This window comes from Lampetra fluviatilis, chromosome 35 (assembly GCF_964198595.1).
Source record: "Lampetra fluviatilis chromosome 35, kcLamFluv1.1, whole genome shotgun sequence".
NCBI lineage: Eukaryota > Metazoa > Chordata > Hyperoartia > Petromyzontiformes > Petromyzontidae > Lampetra > Lampetra fluviatilis.
The window spans coordinates 6,271,374-6,285,674 of NC_136309.1; the positions used below are offsets into that span (position 1 = coordinate 6,271,374).

The 14,301-nt window shown below is 50.6% G+C and overlaps 2 protein-coding genes across 2 annotated transcripts; both read left to right on the top strand.

Moving 5' to 3' along the window:
- The first annotated feature begins 1,844 nt into the window (after positions 1-1,844).
- DEXI (Dexi homolog) lies at positions 1,845-2,183 on the top strand. Its single transcript, XM_078872837.1, has one exon. It carries the CDS (start codon positions 1,905-1,907, stop codon positions 2,181-2,183), a length of 279 nt encoding a protein of 92 aa, XP_078728963.1. The 5' UTR covers positions 1,845-1,904.
- Positions 2,184-2,240: 57 nt separating this feature from the next.
- Positions 2,241-11,112, top strand: LOC144944571 (L-allo-threonine aldolase-like). Its single transcript, XM_078872836.1, has 7 exons — positions 2,241-2,523; positions 5,325-5,408; positions 5,630-5,718; positions 6,966-7,151; positions 8,525-8,662; positions 9,520-9,712; positions 10,019-11,112. Exons 1-7 carry the CDS (start codon positions 2,241-2,243, stop codon positions 10,318-10,320), a joined length of 1,275 nt encoding a protein of 424 aa, XP_078728962.1. The 3' UTR covers positions 10,321-11,112.
- The last annotated feature ends 3,189 nt before the right edge of the window (positions 11,113-14,301 follow it).

The following is a 14,301-nucleotide window of genomic DNA, read 5'->3' on the forward strand; positions in this document are numbered from 1 at the left end:
TAATCACAATCATTGTAATCACAATCATTGTAATCACATTCATTGTAATCACAACCATTGTAATCACACCCATTGTAATCACAACCATTGTAATCACAATCGTAATCACAATCAGTGTAATCACAACCATTGTAATCACAACCATTGTAATCACAATCATTGTAATCACAACCATTGTAATCACAATCATTGTAATCACAATCATTGTAATCACAATCAGCTACAAACAAGATTCCGGCTCAGCGGTCGAGCGAGAAGATCGCAGCCAGAGAGGATTGTGAGCTCAAATCCTGGTTGGAGATGGAGTTGACTCAATCCATCATCCATCCGGGGTCGATAAAAGCACCACCACGATGTGGAGAATATCAAGTCACGTTTACTTTGTTGAACCAGGATAGTCTCATTTGCAACATTGGTCGCCCTCTGGACAGACTCGCTCCCACCATAGGAACGTGGAATTTCCACAATTTGAGCAGATCTCAGACGAGTAAGACCGGTGCGAGTGAGGGTTGTTTGTGTTCACCACAACTCGAATCATTGCGTTTTGTGTAAAAGCTTTGCGTCGAACTCGGACCCGTTTCTAACTTAGAGGGGGTGTTTGCCCACAGGCATCCGATAGTTCACCAAGCATTGGTTCAAGCAAGCCAACTCTATAATACAGCTTTTGGGGGGGGGTTAAAACGCGATCTAATCCAAAATGACCCCAATATTATGGATATCGGTCGCGAAAGCCTACGTGTTAAGCCAACTCTGCCGATGAGAACCCGAATGTCGAAACCCGCTCCACAGCAGTTTTCGTACTCTTAGGTTATTTCGGTAAAGTCACGTAGGTAAAAATAATTAAATAAATGAAAATAACTAAATTAAATCACGTTTCGGAAGCAACAGGCAGTTTTCGTGTTCAACCGATGCCTCTGAAGGTACCCACACGCACGAAGGCCGCGTGGCTGAGGGGCAGAGGTCGCAATCGGGTACCCGTACCCTACCCGATACCCAGCTACCCGTACCCGGCCGGGTACGGGTACCCGGCCGGGTACGGGTAGCCGTTTGCGACCCTGGTGCGGCCGGGTACGGGTACGGGTAGGCCGTGAGTCGCTGGTGAGTCACCGTTTGTCACTCATTTCCCAACGTCTTGTTCAAGTTCCTAGAATCAACCCACCCGTGCCTGCAACATGGCTTCATCCCAGAGGTCGCAATCGGGTACCCGATACCCGTACCCTACGCGATACCCGGCTACCCGTATCCGGCCGGGTATCGGGTACGGGTAACCCGTACCCTACCCGGCCGGGTACTTGGTGCGGCCGAGTACGGGTAAGGAATCAAAACCCGTTTGCGACCTCTGCCGAGGGGACGTCGCACACCACCAACACGTTCCATTAATTGGCTACCACATTCAGATAAGCCCCTCCCCCCCTCAACTTGTATATAAGAGCTTGTCTCTTGGAATTTTGCCTCACTTGATACAGTAAATCTAGCTGTGACGGTCCCACCTGATGACGGAGACTTGTGTTGCCTCCGAAACGTCGTGACTTTTATTGTTTTATTTCTATTATTTTTTCAATTTTTATAATTATTTATTTTTACCTACGTGACTTTACCGAAAAAACCCTAAGAGTATGAGTACCTTTAAATTTCGATTTAAAACTTTCATGACTGCAGGGATTCATCTTCTTGGTTCTTTCGGTAAAGTCATGTAGACTTTACCGAAAGAACCAAGAAGAAGTATGAGTACCGCCTGCTGTGTTTACTCCGAGGGGCAGACACGTGTCGAGTCTTCACTCTCTGTGCATGTAACTCGTGAGTGAGTGAGTGAGCGAGCGAGCGATTTGTCCTGTGGTTGTTGTTGTCGTTGGTGTTGTTGGTGGTGTTGTTGGTGTTGTTGGTGAGGAAGCCATCGACCCGTGATGTTCGCGCTCCAGGCCGTGCCGCTCCACGCCGCTGACCCGGCAGTGGCGGCGGCGGCGTGGAGCGAGCCCCAGGCCCTCTTCTTCTGGAGCCTCCTCTTCGTCAACCTCTTCGTGTTCTACTACGCGCTCTTCTTCCTCGAGTACCTGTGTCTCAACATCGGCATGGACGCTTTCTTCCCACCCACAGACGCGCGCGGCGCGCTGCTCGCCCTGGGAGTCGATCTCGCCCCCGACTTCGACCCCGACTTTCTCGACTCCGACCACCTCCTCCAGTGAAGTGCCGGTGTCGTGGGGAAGGTGGTTCACGTCTCGCTCCCCGTGGGAGCTTCGACCATGGCTGGTCGAGCCCTGCTGATGAAGCTGCAAACGCCGAGGCCGAGACTGCTCCACCGGCCACCGGCCGGTTGGAGGCGGTGCGCTCGGCCTTGCCCCGCCGGACTTGGGTGGGGGATTCCCGGCAGGGCGGCTAGGCAAGACCGAGGCTTCGCGGCGAGCTGCGGGGCCGTGGTGGACCTGCGCAGCGACACCGTCACGCGGCCCTGCGCAGCGATGAGGCAGGCGATGGCCGAGGCCAGGGTCGGGGACGATGTCTACGGAGAGGATCCCACGGTGAACGGTGAGGGGGGACGGGCGGGAGGGCACACGGAGTGGGACCACGAGGGGTCCGGGACCCTAGGGGGGAGCTTCGGGGTCCGGGGCCTCCATGGCGGGGGGGGGGGGGTCTCTTGGGGAAAACTTTGGGATGTCGTGGTGGAGTTTGTCCACACGCGTGTTGTTTATTGTGTGTTATGTGTGTGTTGTTTATTGTGCGTGTGTTGTTTATTGTCTGTTGTGTGTGTGTGTTTATTGTGTGTGTGTGTTTATTGTGTGGTGTGTGTGTGTGTGTTTATTGTGTGGTGTGTGTGTGTGTTTATTGTGTGGTGTGTGTGTGTGTTTATTGTGTGTTTGTGTGTGTGTGTTTATTGTGTGTTTTGTGTGTGTGTGTTTATTGTGTGTTTTGTGTGTGTGTGTTTATTGTGTGTTTTGTGTGTGTGTATATTGTGTGTTTTGTGTGTGTGTGTATATTGTGTGTTTTGTGTGTGTGTGTATATTGTGTGTTTTGTGTGTGTGTGTATATTGTGTGTTTTGTGTGTGTGTGTATATTGTGTGTTTTGTGTGTGTGTGTGTATATTGTGTGTTGTGTGTGTGTGTGTTCAGCTATCACGTGAAAACAACAACAACAACAACAACGCGTTAATCTGACGAGCCCAAACTCCTACTTGACGATTGCATCTTGACAAGTGCTGCTTGTCGCTGGCCGCTGGGCCCGGCAAACTGTAACACAATGACAATGTTAAATCACTACAGCGCTGCTAAGTAATGCTTGGGTGGCATTGGCGGCGTGTCAGTAAAATGTGTGTCGTACACCCTCCACCACCCGACACAGTTCGTGAATATAAGAGCAGGTGTTACCCTTGCTGGCAATAAAACAGATGTCAGGATGTTCAAACGTCAAATGGAAACATTTTGCAAGGAATCGTGTCTGCATTAAGCACACGTTAATACTAATAGAATGCGCGCTGAGGCCAGCAAATCACTACACTCCAGAACCCGGTTTATTCGAATTTTACGTCGTTTTAACGGCAATAATATAGTTAAATAAGACGGACACATTCATGACAGGGAGTAGAGCAAGAAAAATAAGAATAGGTTTTACCCTTTCTGGCAATAAAACAGGCGTTAAGATGTTCAAAGTCCAAGTACGTGTGGCATTAACCACACGTACTTGGTGGTGAACATTCTAACAAACGTGATCTGCTATTATATTCATTGTATTTGAAACTGATTGGTCTACACCAGAGGCAGCCTTCTTTGGGGCCTAGTCTCAACCAGTGTTAGATCAGAGAACGCCAAAAGGCGAACAGGACAAGTATCAGAGCATTTATAAGCTCGGGGTGAGCAACTACAAAATGGTTAAATGCAGACATGATTCCTCGCAAAAGGTTTATGTTTAGTGTTTGAAACATCTAAACACCTGTTTTATTGCCAGAAAGGGTAACACCTATTATTATACTTTGATGCTGGCACGAATGGTCCCATGTTCCAGTCCAAGAAGTTGCCTCGTGAATAACGAACGTGGCAAGTTTATTATTACCGCTTCAGCAGTAGCAACGGGTATTGTGTTGCTGGAGCACCAGGCAAGTTGTTGCCAGCGACGTTTTGAAGGCACAATGTGTGTGTGTGCTGTGTCGCGCGACGTACATGCGAACGTGGGACGTGGATGTTTTGTCATTGTGAGGTTGATGTGAATGTGGGGGTGGTTGTTATTAATGGATTGTTATGTCTGGACTGAATGAAATATGGGTGGTTTTATTGGGTGTTGAGTGGGAAGTGAAGAGAAACGTGGGTGGATTCTTATAATGGATGTTTTTGGGGTTACCAGAAATGTTGATTGAGGGAAGTGTTTTTTTTCAGTTGAGTTAAATCAGGGTTGAGGAACCTTTTCCGTTTGTAACTTTTGGGCCAGAGGCCGAATGTAACTCCCTCATAGTTTTCGCAGGGGACACAAGTTCACAGACCTAGGTTCAACTTCCCCCAGTGTTCAAGTGATTAGCACGGTTGGCTACGTACGGCGTGAAAGAAGTTCAACACACATCATGGGATATATATTACTTTTAACATATATTTCACCTCGTCTAGCCTTTACACTATGAAATCTCCTTTACCAGTGGCAAAATATAGTAATAGGTTTTTACCCTTTCCACTGGTACAAAAACTGACACCTTTATACAAGGCATCATGTTTGCAATAACCACAACACAAGCAGTCAAAATGCAAACAAAAAGAAACAACTTTGATGATGATAATGATATGCACTGTCCTTGAAGTTGATTGGTCCACACCCGAGACAGCTTTTCTTAGAGCCTAGTCTCCATTGGTGTTGGACCAGATGACGCCAAAAGGCGCCTATCAACTTCAAGGACAGTGCATATCATTATCATCATCAGAGTTGTTTCTTTTTGCTTGCATTTTGACTGCTTGTGTTGTGGTTATTGCAAACATGATGCCTTGTATAAAGGTGTCAGTTTTTGTACCAGTTGAAAGGGTAAAAACCTATTACTATACTCGTCTAGCCTTGTTTACCCTCAGCTGGTCTTGGACACCTCACCTTCAGCTCACTTAGCCTCACCTCTAACTCGCATACCTTGACCCTACCAGGCCTACCCCCACCTGAGCCCACCCTGAGCCACCCTGCCGCTGCTTACCGCTCAACGGCAGTAATAACCAGGGCAGCCTGTAGGATTCGAATCGTCAACTTCCGTAACAAGTGGTGGACACGCTCCGCTGGGCCATGTCACTGACACTCCATGGTTAGATACTAAGTTTTGGCTGCCACACATTATCCCTGTGAACGCCTGCCTTCCTCCCTCCACACAGAGCTGCAGGGACTGGTGGCCGAGCTGCTGGGGATGGAAGCCGCCCTCTTTGTGCCGTCCGGAACCATGGGGAACCTCATCGCCGGTGAGGGGGGCTCACGTGTCGAGAAGGGGGGGGGGGGGGGTGCACAGTCGTGAGACCGAGACTCCCGTCCCTGCAGATGTGTGATAGGAAAATCGGTCATGAATACGAGTGTCACTGACCCGGACCCTCAAGACCTGATTGCCGAGTCGATGTGTCACCCGCTGTGCCACCCGCTGTGCCACCCGCTGTGCCACCCGCTGTGCCACCCGCTGTGCCACCAGTCATGTGCCACTGCCCGGAGCGAGGGGACGAGATGCTGCTTGGAGACAGGGCCCACATTCACCTCTACGAGCAGGGAGCCAGCGCCCAGGTGAGCGCACAGCAGGATGACCAACACAGGGTGAATAAGTTGGGAAACATTTTAACTTGGGCAATTGCCATAGTATTTATATTTAACGATAATTAAGATATTATAAATTGTATCGTTTTAAATTTGGGTTTACACTTAAATTGGCAACATTTAGTGTGGGAAAATACAAGTTCCTTCGTGTGGATAAAAACATCACTTGGAAGTGATCTCAGAAATAGTTATGTGATATTCCTTTCAGGTTGTGCAATAACAAAGGGGGTGATTCATTCCCACATTCCTCTGGCAGCGGAAAGTCTATCCATAGTACATCCAACTGTTGGCTTCCCACAATATGGGACTTATTTTATCGACCTTGGAGGGATGATGGGCTGAGTCAACCCCTAAACCAGGATTGGAACTTGCAGCCTTCCGATTCTGAGCCGCTCGCTCTGCCACTGAACCACCTGGCCGTTCGAGTAAATCAAGGGCGTTGTAATCACCCCATTGGGATTACACACAGCAGCAGCCATCGCCCCCTACTGGCAGACTAATGCCCATATGCAGGCCAGGTTCTGAGTCACCTTGTGCCACTCAGGGACGGCTTCCATTTGAGGTGCCCTTTCAAATGTTTCAGTTGAGAGGTGATGTAAAGCATTCTAGACGCCCTGGCGAATAGGAGGGTGCTGCCTCAAAAAATCTAATCATAATTATTCCTATTGTAATAAAGGTCGTGGAAGCGACTTCTGGAATCCGGTCTTTATTTGTCTTTCGTTCACAACACTCCTGTCTTACTCCTTCACGCTGCTGACAGACAGCGTGAGAGGGAGAGAGAGAGAGACACGCGCGGCCACGTGGCAGCCTGGACCCCGCTCCAGCGTGGCCTCACCCTCCGTTCGTTCCAGATCTGACCACGTGTTGTCCGTCTCCACCCCTTTTAATACCCGGGTCACGTGGTACCTTTCCACCAATCCTGGTTAACCTCTATGGAATCTTCTAGACTCCATCGTACGATCCCAGGAACGCGCCCCTGACTCGTCCCCCCATTGTCCTCTACATACAGATGTCACCTTCCCATTACGTCAGGGCCACGCCCCTAGACTTCCCCCCATTGGCTATGGGCCAGGACCGGTAGAGCCAATCATCATAACGAGGTGTGATCCATCAACAACCCGGATATATGCTCGCATTGCACTACGATACTTCAATATAAATGATTGGGAAGAGGGCGCCAGCGATGCGAAGTGCGTGCGGGTGTTGTTGGCGCGCAGCTGGGCGGGGTGCACGCGCGCACGCTGGCCACGCGGCCCGACGGCACCTTTGACCTGGCCGAGCTGCGGAGCAAGGTGCGGCACGAGCACCCGGACGCGCACGTGCCACGCTCACGGCTCCTGTGCATCGAGTCGTCCCACAACGCGTGCGGCGGACGAGCCCTCCCTGTGGGTTTCCTGCGCGAGGTACGCATCGCACCGGTTGCCCTTCTAGGAGTATTCGGTAGTGGTTCGAGTAAGCCCGCCTCGGCGGATAAGGCACTGCTTACTTAATTTGGAGCTTTCATGACTGCAGGAATTACTCTTTGGTTCTTTCGGTAAAGTGACGTATAAAGAGAAAATCATAAATTAAATACAAGCATATGACGTTTCGATTGCAACACAAGCAATCATCATCAGGTATAAATGAAATAGAAACACAAATCTAGTATACTTAGAAATGTAATGTAATACAACAGAGAGTCGGATAACATAACAGTCAACACCCTACCTGGTTGATTATGTTCTTCCTGAGAATGCTAAATTTGAGAGAGAGATAAAGCACAGAACCAGAGACATATAGACATATAAGTAGAGACAGATATCACAGATATTCTTAGGTTTTTTCGGTAAAGTCAGGTAGGTAAAAAATTTAAATTAATAAAAGTAAAATGAAACAAAATAAAAAAAACAAAATAAAAAATCACGACGTTTCGGAAGCAACACAAGCCTCCGTCTTCAGGTGGAACCGTCACAGCCACGACAGCTGTATCAAGTAAATGAGAGATCACAAGAAATACCACCCCGTATATATAATGGTTGAGGGGGGAAGGGCCAGGAACGGCACACTTTTTATTAATATGGTAAGGTGAGGCTTAAGACTAAGAATAGACTGCATAACAAAGGACTGAGCCTTTGTTATGGAGAGGTGCGGTTTGTAACTAACACCTAGCATACATAACAAAAGTGTGAAAAAAGAAAGCAAGTAAAAACTAAAACTGGTAAAACAACAAACTGGCTGTCTATGAATAACCTGTAATAGTTGTTTGTCAAATAAGATGGTCCAAATAAGTGTAGTTACATCTGTTTTGCATGGTTAATCACATCTTTCCAATGATTACTCAGTTTGTAACCCTCATCACGGTTGAAATTATGTCTGTGTTTGTATATTTGTATGGCTTCGTGTACAAACCTTTGATGGTAGCCAGGAGGTTTGCAGAGCACCTTGGTATCGGAAAAGACAATTTTATGAGAGCCCTCAGAGTTGTAGCAATGATCGGCAACAGCCGAAGAATCAGTTCTGCCGTGTTTCAGATCTGACTTGTGCTCACGGACACGATCAGAAACATGACGTTTCGTTTCTCCAATGTAGCAATCACCACAACTGCAACTCAGTTTGTAGACTCCAGGATACTGTAAGTCAGGGACGACATCACAGAGATACATAGAGAGAGAGACGTACATCGGCACACGAGAAACCACGCCTCTGTGTCGAGGCCTTACCAAAAGAACCAAAGAGTAAGGCACTGCTTGTCGAAACCAGTCGGGAGTCTGCGTGTGCCACGCGTGGGCCCGTGCAGGTGCGGTCCCTGGCAGATGAGCTCGGGCTCCGGGTTCACATGGACGGAGCGAGGCTGCTGAATGCCGCCGTGGCGCTGTCGGTGCTCCCCGCCGCCATCGCTGGGCACTGCCACTCGGTCAGCCTGTGTCTCTCCAAGGTGCGTCAACCCCCCGTGCCCCCCTCCACCAACGGAGGGGCACGGCACACGTGTCTCTATTTGTTGGTACCCTCGCATGCACGGGGTGAGATCTCCTGCTCAAATGGGCATTGAGGTTGAGTTCAACTCCTGTTTACGGATTTTGAGCCAGTGGCGGGTGCAAGTATATCCATAAGACAGCCACTTTTAACTTCCCCACTAAGTGGTACTCATGTTATTGACCCCAGACAGATGGGCACAAATTTAAAATAATATGAAATTAAATACATCACCAAGTGGTCACTCGACCACTTGGTCGGAGAGATGACCCATGCGGTGTCTTCCTCTCTCTCGTTGTCTCTCTCGCTTCCCCTCTCACTCACCCCTCTCTCTCACTCACCCCTCTCTCTCACTCCCCCCTCTCACTCACTCCCCCCTCTCACTCCCCTTTTCTCTCCCTCGCTCTCTCACTCCCCCCTCTCACTCACTCCCCCCTCTCACTCACTCCCCCCTCTCACTCCCCCTTCTCTCTCACTCCCCCCTCTCACTCACTCCCCCCTCTCACTCACTCCCCCCTCTCACTCACTCCCCCCTCTCACTCACTCCCCCCTCTCACTCACTCCCCTTTCTCTCACTCTCACTCCTTTCTCTCACTCTCACTCCCCCCTCTCACTCACTCCCCTTTCTCTCACTCTCACTCCTTTCTCTCACTCTCACTCCCCCCTCTCACTCACTCCCCCCTCTCACTCTCACTCCCCCCTCTCACTCACTCCCCCCTCTCACTCACTCGCTCTCTCACTCTCCATTCCTCTCTCGCTCTCTCCCTCTCTTTCTATCCCCCTCCCTCTCTCCCTCCCTCTCTCCCTCTGCCTGTGCAGGGCCTGGGTGCCCCAGTGGGCTCGGTGCTGGCGGGCTCATGCGAGTTGGTGGCGCGGGCGCGACGCCTGCGCAAGGCACTGGGCGGGGGCATGCGGCAGGCCGGGGTGGTGGCGGCCGCGGGGATTGTGGCGCTCGCCGGCTACGAGGAGACACTGCTCGCCGACCACCGCCACGCCAAGATGTTCGCGCACGGTACGAGCGCTCACCGCACGCTCACCGCACGCTCACCACACGCTCATCACACCGGGTCTCGCCTAGAGGTGAGCGTGCGGCTCAGGGTGCAGAGATACTGAGCCGGCTGCACTGACGGCCAGGTTTCAGCCGCCTGGGATTAAACGGGGTTCTCAAACGCAGTGAGGTCATAGTCTAAGCCCGTTTGCCAAGGGACTTAGTCCCGTAGACTTACATAGAGAACCATAGACTCGTGTGAAGGCGCACAAAGTTGGTGAGCCGCCCACGTCTGGGGCAGACGATGACACCGCCGGTCTCTCCTGGCAGCCGTGGCGGAGCACGGCGCTGCTCTGTGCACGGCGTGGCCCGACAAGGTGGACACCAACATCGTCATGGTGACGGTGACGGATCCCCGCGTCACGCCCGAGATGCTGCGCCAGCAGCTGCTGGCAGGGCACGCAGGCGGCAGCGGCACCGAGGAAGCGGACGCGGCGGTGTTGGTGGGCGTGTGGAGCGAGCGGGAGCTGCGTGCCGTGTTTCACCGCGACGTGTCGCACGCCGACACGCTGCTCGCCGCGCACCGCTTCCGACTCGCCGCCGATAGTCTGCGTGCCGAGCTGGGATGCTGAGCCCCCCCCCCCCCCCCCATTGTGAAAGTGGTTGGGGCTCGGTGTCCTGGCACCTGGGGTTCCACCACGCCCAGCGCGTGTCGCCCCCGTGTGAGCAGGTGCTGCTAATTTTGTCAAGCGTTGTGATTATGCGTTCACTTGGAGCATTATGGATAGTGAAATTAATAATTTAATACACTTGCCTCTGATTTTATACAGTGTTATTATTTGCGATGGACAGGGCCCCATCGTGTAGATGGAGTGCTCATGCCGATAACATCTGGAAACCCGGCAGCATTTTGTTTAGAGAGTCTCATTCTGCCGATGAGACCAATAAGCGCATGCCGCTGTTCAGCTTCTGCTTGGAAGTTTGGTCGGCTGATGGACTAAAAACTACCTGATTTTCACGTGGAGACAGAAGTCAATTTTGGTACCGAAAATTAGCTTTTGCTTGCTGTGGCATAGACGGGGATAGCCACGCAAATTGGTCACAGTTTCTGCTTGTGCCGTGCACACGACTGGCAGCTGCGTGCCCATGGTGAGTGGTCAGTAGCACCGCACGCATGCGTCACTGCATACGTGCACCGTGCGTCACGGCACGCGAGTCGTCCCCCAATTGAGACTGGCTGTTGCAATTCAGGTTTGTTAAATAATTCTGTCTTCCCCCATGCGGTTTTTCTGTCACTTAAAGCGTTGTTACGGGCCTATGTTGTTTAATAAAATCCCAAAAAAATATATATTGCCGTGTTGAACCGGTTGCTCTTGAGATGCGTGGCTAGGCTTTTGCCAAATAAAGGCCTGAGTTTGTTCCTGCGTGTTTTGATGCCAAAATTCTTTGTGTTTTACGTGCACGGGTCTACTGGGCATCTGTGAAAAAGAGCATCATAGCTCATCGGATACCTCCAGTCTAAATATTCTGATAAAGATTCTGAGGTTGTTGCACGACAGCCGGGAGCCTGGTAACCATTTTCCCAAATCGACTGCCGTTTCCAGCAGAAGTTTAGCCGTGAATGCGCCGACTGTGTCTCCGCATGGTTACATCTGCCCGAGTTTGTCAGGTAAAAGCTGAAGGAGCAGCCCTGTAATCGCTCGCAACTCAACTGGCGGAATGGACCTCCCACCAGAGGGAGCTCTCGGGCGCATTTGTGTGCTCGTCCACACTGCCCATACGTCTTGGAAGATGACGGGTGTACCCATACTTTACTCCACTGTTGTATACATTTACACTGCTGGGTGGCTAGAGGTGGGGAGATGAAATAAACTCGATACATTTTGTTACTGGTAGGAACCACCTGGTTCCACCAGCCCACGGGATTATTGTGTCCGTCCGTCCGTCGTGCATCCAAAAATGGGGTCGGGCTGGGTGGAGAGGGGAGGGTGGGGAGGGGCTGGGTGGGGAGGGTGGGGCTGGGTGGGGGGTGGGAGGGGTGGGGCTGGGTGGGGAGGGGCTGGTCACCCCGTGGTGCCCTTATAAAACTCAACGTTTAACCTACTCACGCTGGCTTGTGCCCGCCCTCACAGTCGGCCATATTTGCGGAATACACCACGCCGCCGTTGACCCTGGCCATTGACCGAGCAACCCAACGTTCCTACCAGCTCCCTCCGCAGGAATGTGTTTTAACCACGGTGCCAGGTGAAGGAATTTAATTGACATTTGGATTGCAAGGGCAGCGTGCTGGTAACTATTAGACCGCCGTAGCATCTGCCTTAATTTCTCAACAAATAAGGTTGATGTGTGTCGTGTAATTGCTGGACATCTGTGTGTTTGCGGCAAACCGGCAAGCGATCTTTACCGATTAATTTCGTCTGGTTCCCTGTAACACCTGGTCATCAATGAGCGCACAAATAAAATCATGGTTACATTCTATTCTGTACTTAGCTTGGCTCAAATCCAGCTCCGAGATAACTTCTCACGCGACGAACATTACTCACCTTCACAGGGTGGGTGGGGGAAATATGGACCCAGGGGTTACTGAAACGGATCTCGCAGGTAGTTCTGTGATGTCCGCTTTTGTGGAACTGTTCTCTCGCACAGAGAGTTGCTCCGCTCATTGTGAGATACACGCGGATTTTGTCATCTGTCACCGAGAGCAGTTGGGATGAACTTGGGGAGAGAAACTACTTGTTTTTTTTTTAAAATAAGTGAACAGGACACTCAGTCCTCGTATCGCGGGTGATGTAACCATCATGCATTATTCAAAACATTCACACCGCACCTCGACGCCTGCTGGCCTGGATGTACAGGAGGTGCGATTTTGAATTACAATGTGGATACAAGTGGCTCGAATGAGAGATCAAGCAATCGCCAGATCTCTTACGAGCGCTGCCTTTTAACTAAAATAAGTATTTTAATAGACATGTTTCGGGTTCTTATGGTCCTTCCCAAGCAGCTGGAGTCCTCAATAGTGACGGTCTATCCACTGCTTATTAACGGCCCCTCCCCATTATCATCAGCTACAGTTATTTTGCTGTGCCCTTTTTTACACCTGATGAAGGAAGCTTGTGTTGCCTCCGAAACGTCGTGATTTAATTTATTTATTTTCATTTATTATTATTTTACTTTTATGTTTTACCTACGCGACTTTGCCGAAAAAACCTAAGAGTATGAATCCTTGCAGTCACGAAAGCTTCAAATCTAGAATCATCAGCTATGGTCTATCAACTGCTGGATGAAGGCATCCCGATTATGAGCCATGCGCCATCCACTGTTGGATGAAGGCCAAGGGGTTTTCGCCAAAAATATGCAACTCTGCGGGTTTGTGTACCACGATGGCAGCACATTAAAATAAAATAAAACCCCTGAGCATTTCTCCTGAACACTGGAACTACAACAACAACAACAGCCGTTCACCACTAAGTGGCGGTGACGTCATTACGGCGCTTGTGCCATGCTAGGTGCACTTTGAGGCAAAGTGAAGTGTGGAAGGCCTGCTGGCAGGAGGTCGCAGAACAGACCCAGGTGCCATGGGGTGACTTCACACACACACACCAGAGGTCGCAACCGGGTACTCGATACCCGTACCCTACCCGATACCCGGCTACCCGTACCCGGCTGGGTACGGGTAGCCATTTGCGACCCTGGTGCGGCCGGGTACTGATACGGGTAAGGAATCAAAACCCGTTGGCGACCTCTGACACACACCCAACCAATTCGCATCAAGGGTACAGCCCTTCAACTACTTTCTGACGCCACTGCTAGCTACGCCTCGAGGGCATTCAGCCGATTCATCCACCAGACGCTTTGAAAGACGTGACCCATTATAATTGCATCCATCCACACGCGACACTGCCCATCCAACTATGGGGCCGTCCATAAATGACGTCACGCACCTGGGGGGGGGGGGGTCAGACATTTGTGACGATGTGTGACTTTAAATAAATATAGACAACACGTTCTATATAATTAAATATACTTTTTAATAAATGTTTTCCCCTACAACATCAGAGTGCAGCACCAGATTAAATACGCACAACAATGACAATAGTTTAAAGCGATTAGAAGCATGTTTTATGGTTTGGGTGGGGGGGGAGGGCGGGCTTTCTGACGTCATATTTGAGGGGGGGGTCTGACTTTTTGTGACTCCATGTGACGAGGGGGGGGGGTCCAAAATCGTCAAAAATCGCGTTACGTCATTTATCGACGGCCCCTATGGCGGTGAACCCAATTGTACTGCCGGTTGGACAGAGGCGGCGGGTTTCGGGGATCGGAATATTGCTCCAGTGTTTCAAGGCCACGCCGGGATGTGGAATCGAACCGGCGCACTGTGCATTGCGCGCTCGGCGCGCGAACAATTGCACCACCGCTCGGATGCAGGCAGACTCGGCGACTCCTCTCGGCCTCGGCAAGGTAAGGTAATTTACCATTTTTACCGGGTAAAGTGTAAAGGTGTCGGCATGCCAAGGGGTAAGGTAAAGGGTAGGGTAAAGGTATCGTGGAAGAATTACCCGGTAGGGTAAAGGTAGCGCGAAGTATTACCCGGTAAATACCTTGCTTACCGCTCG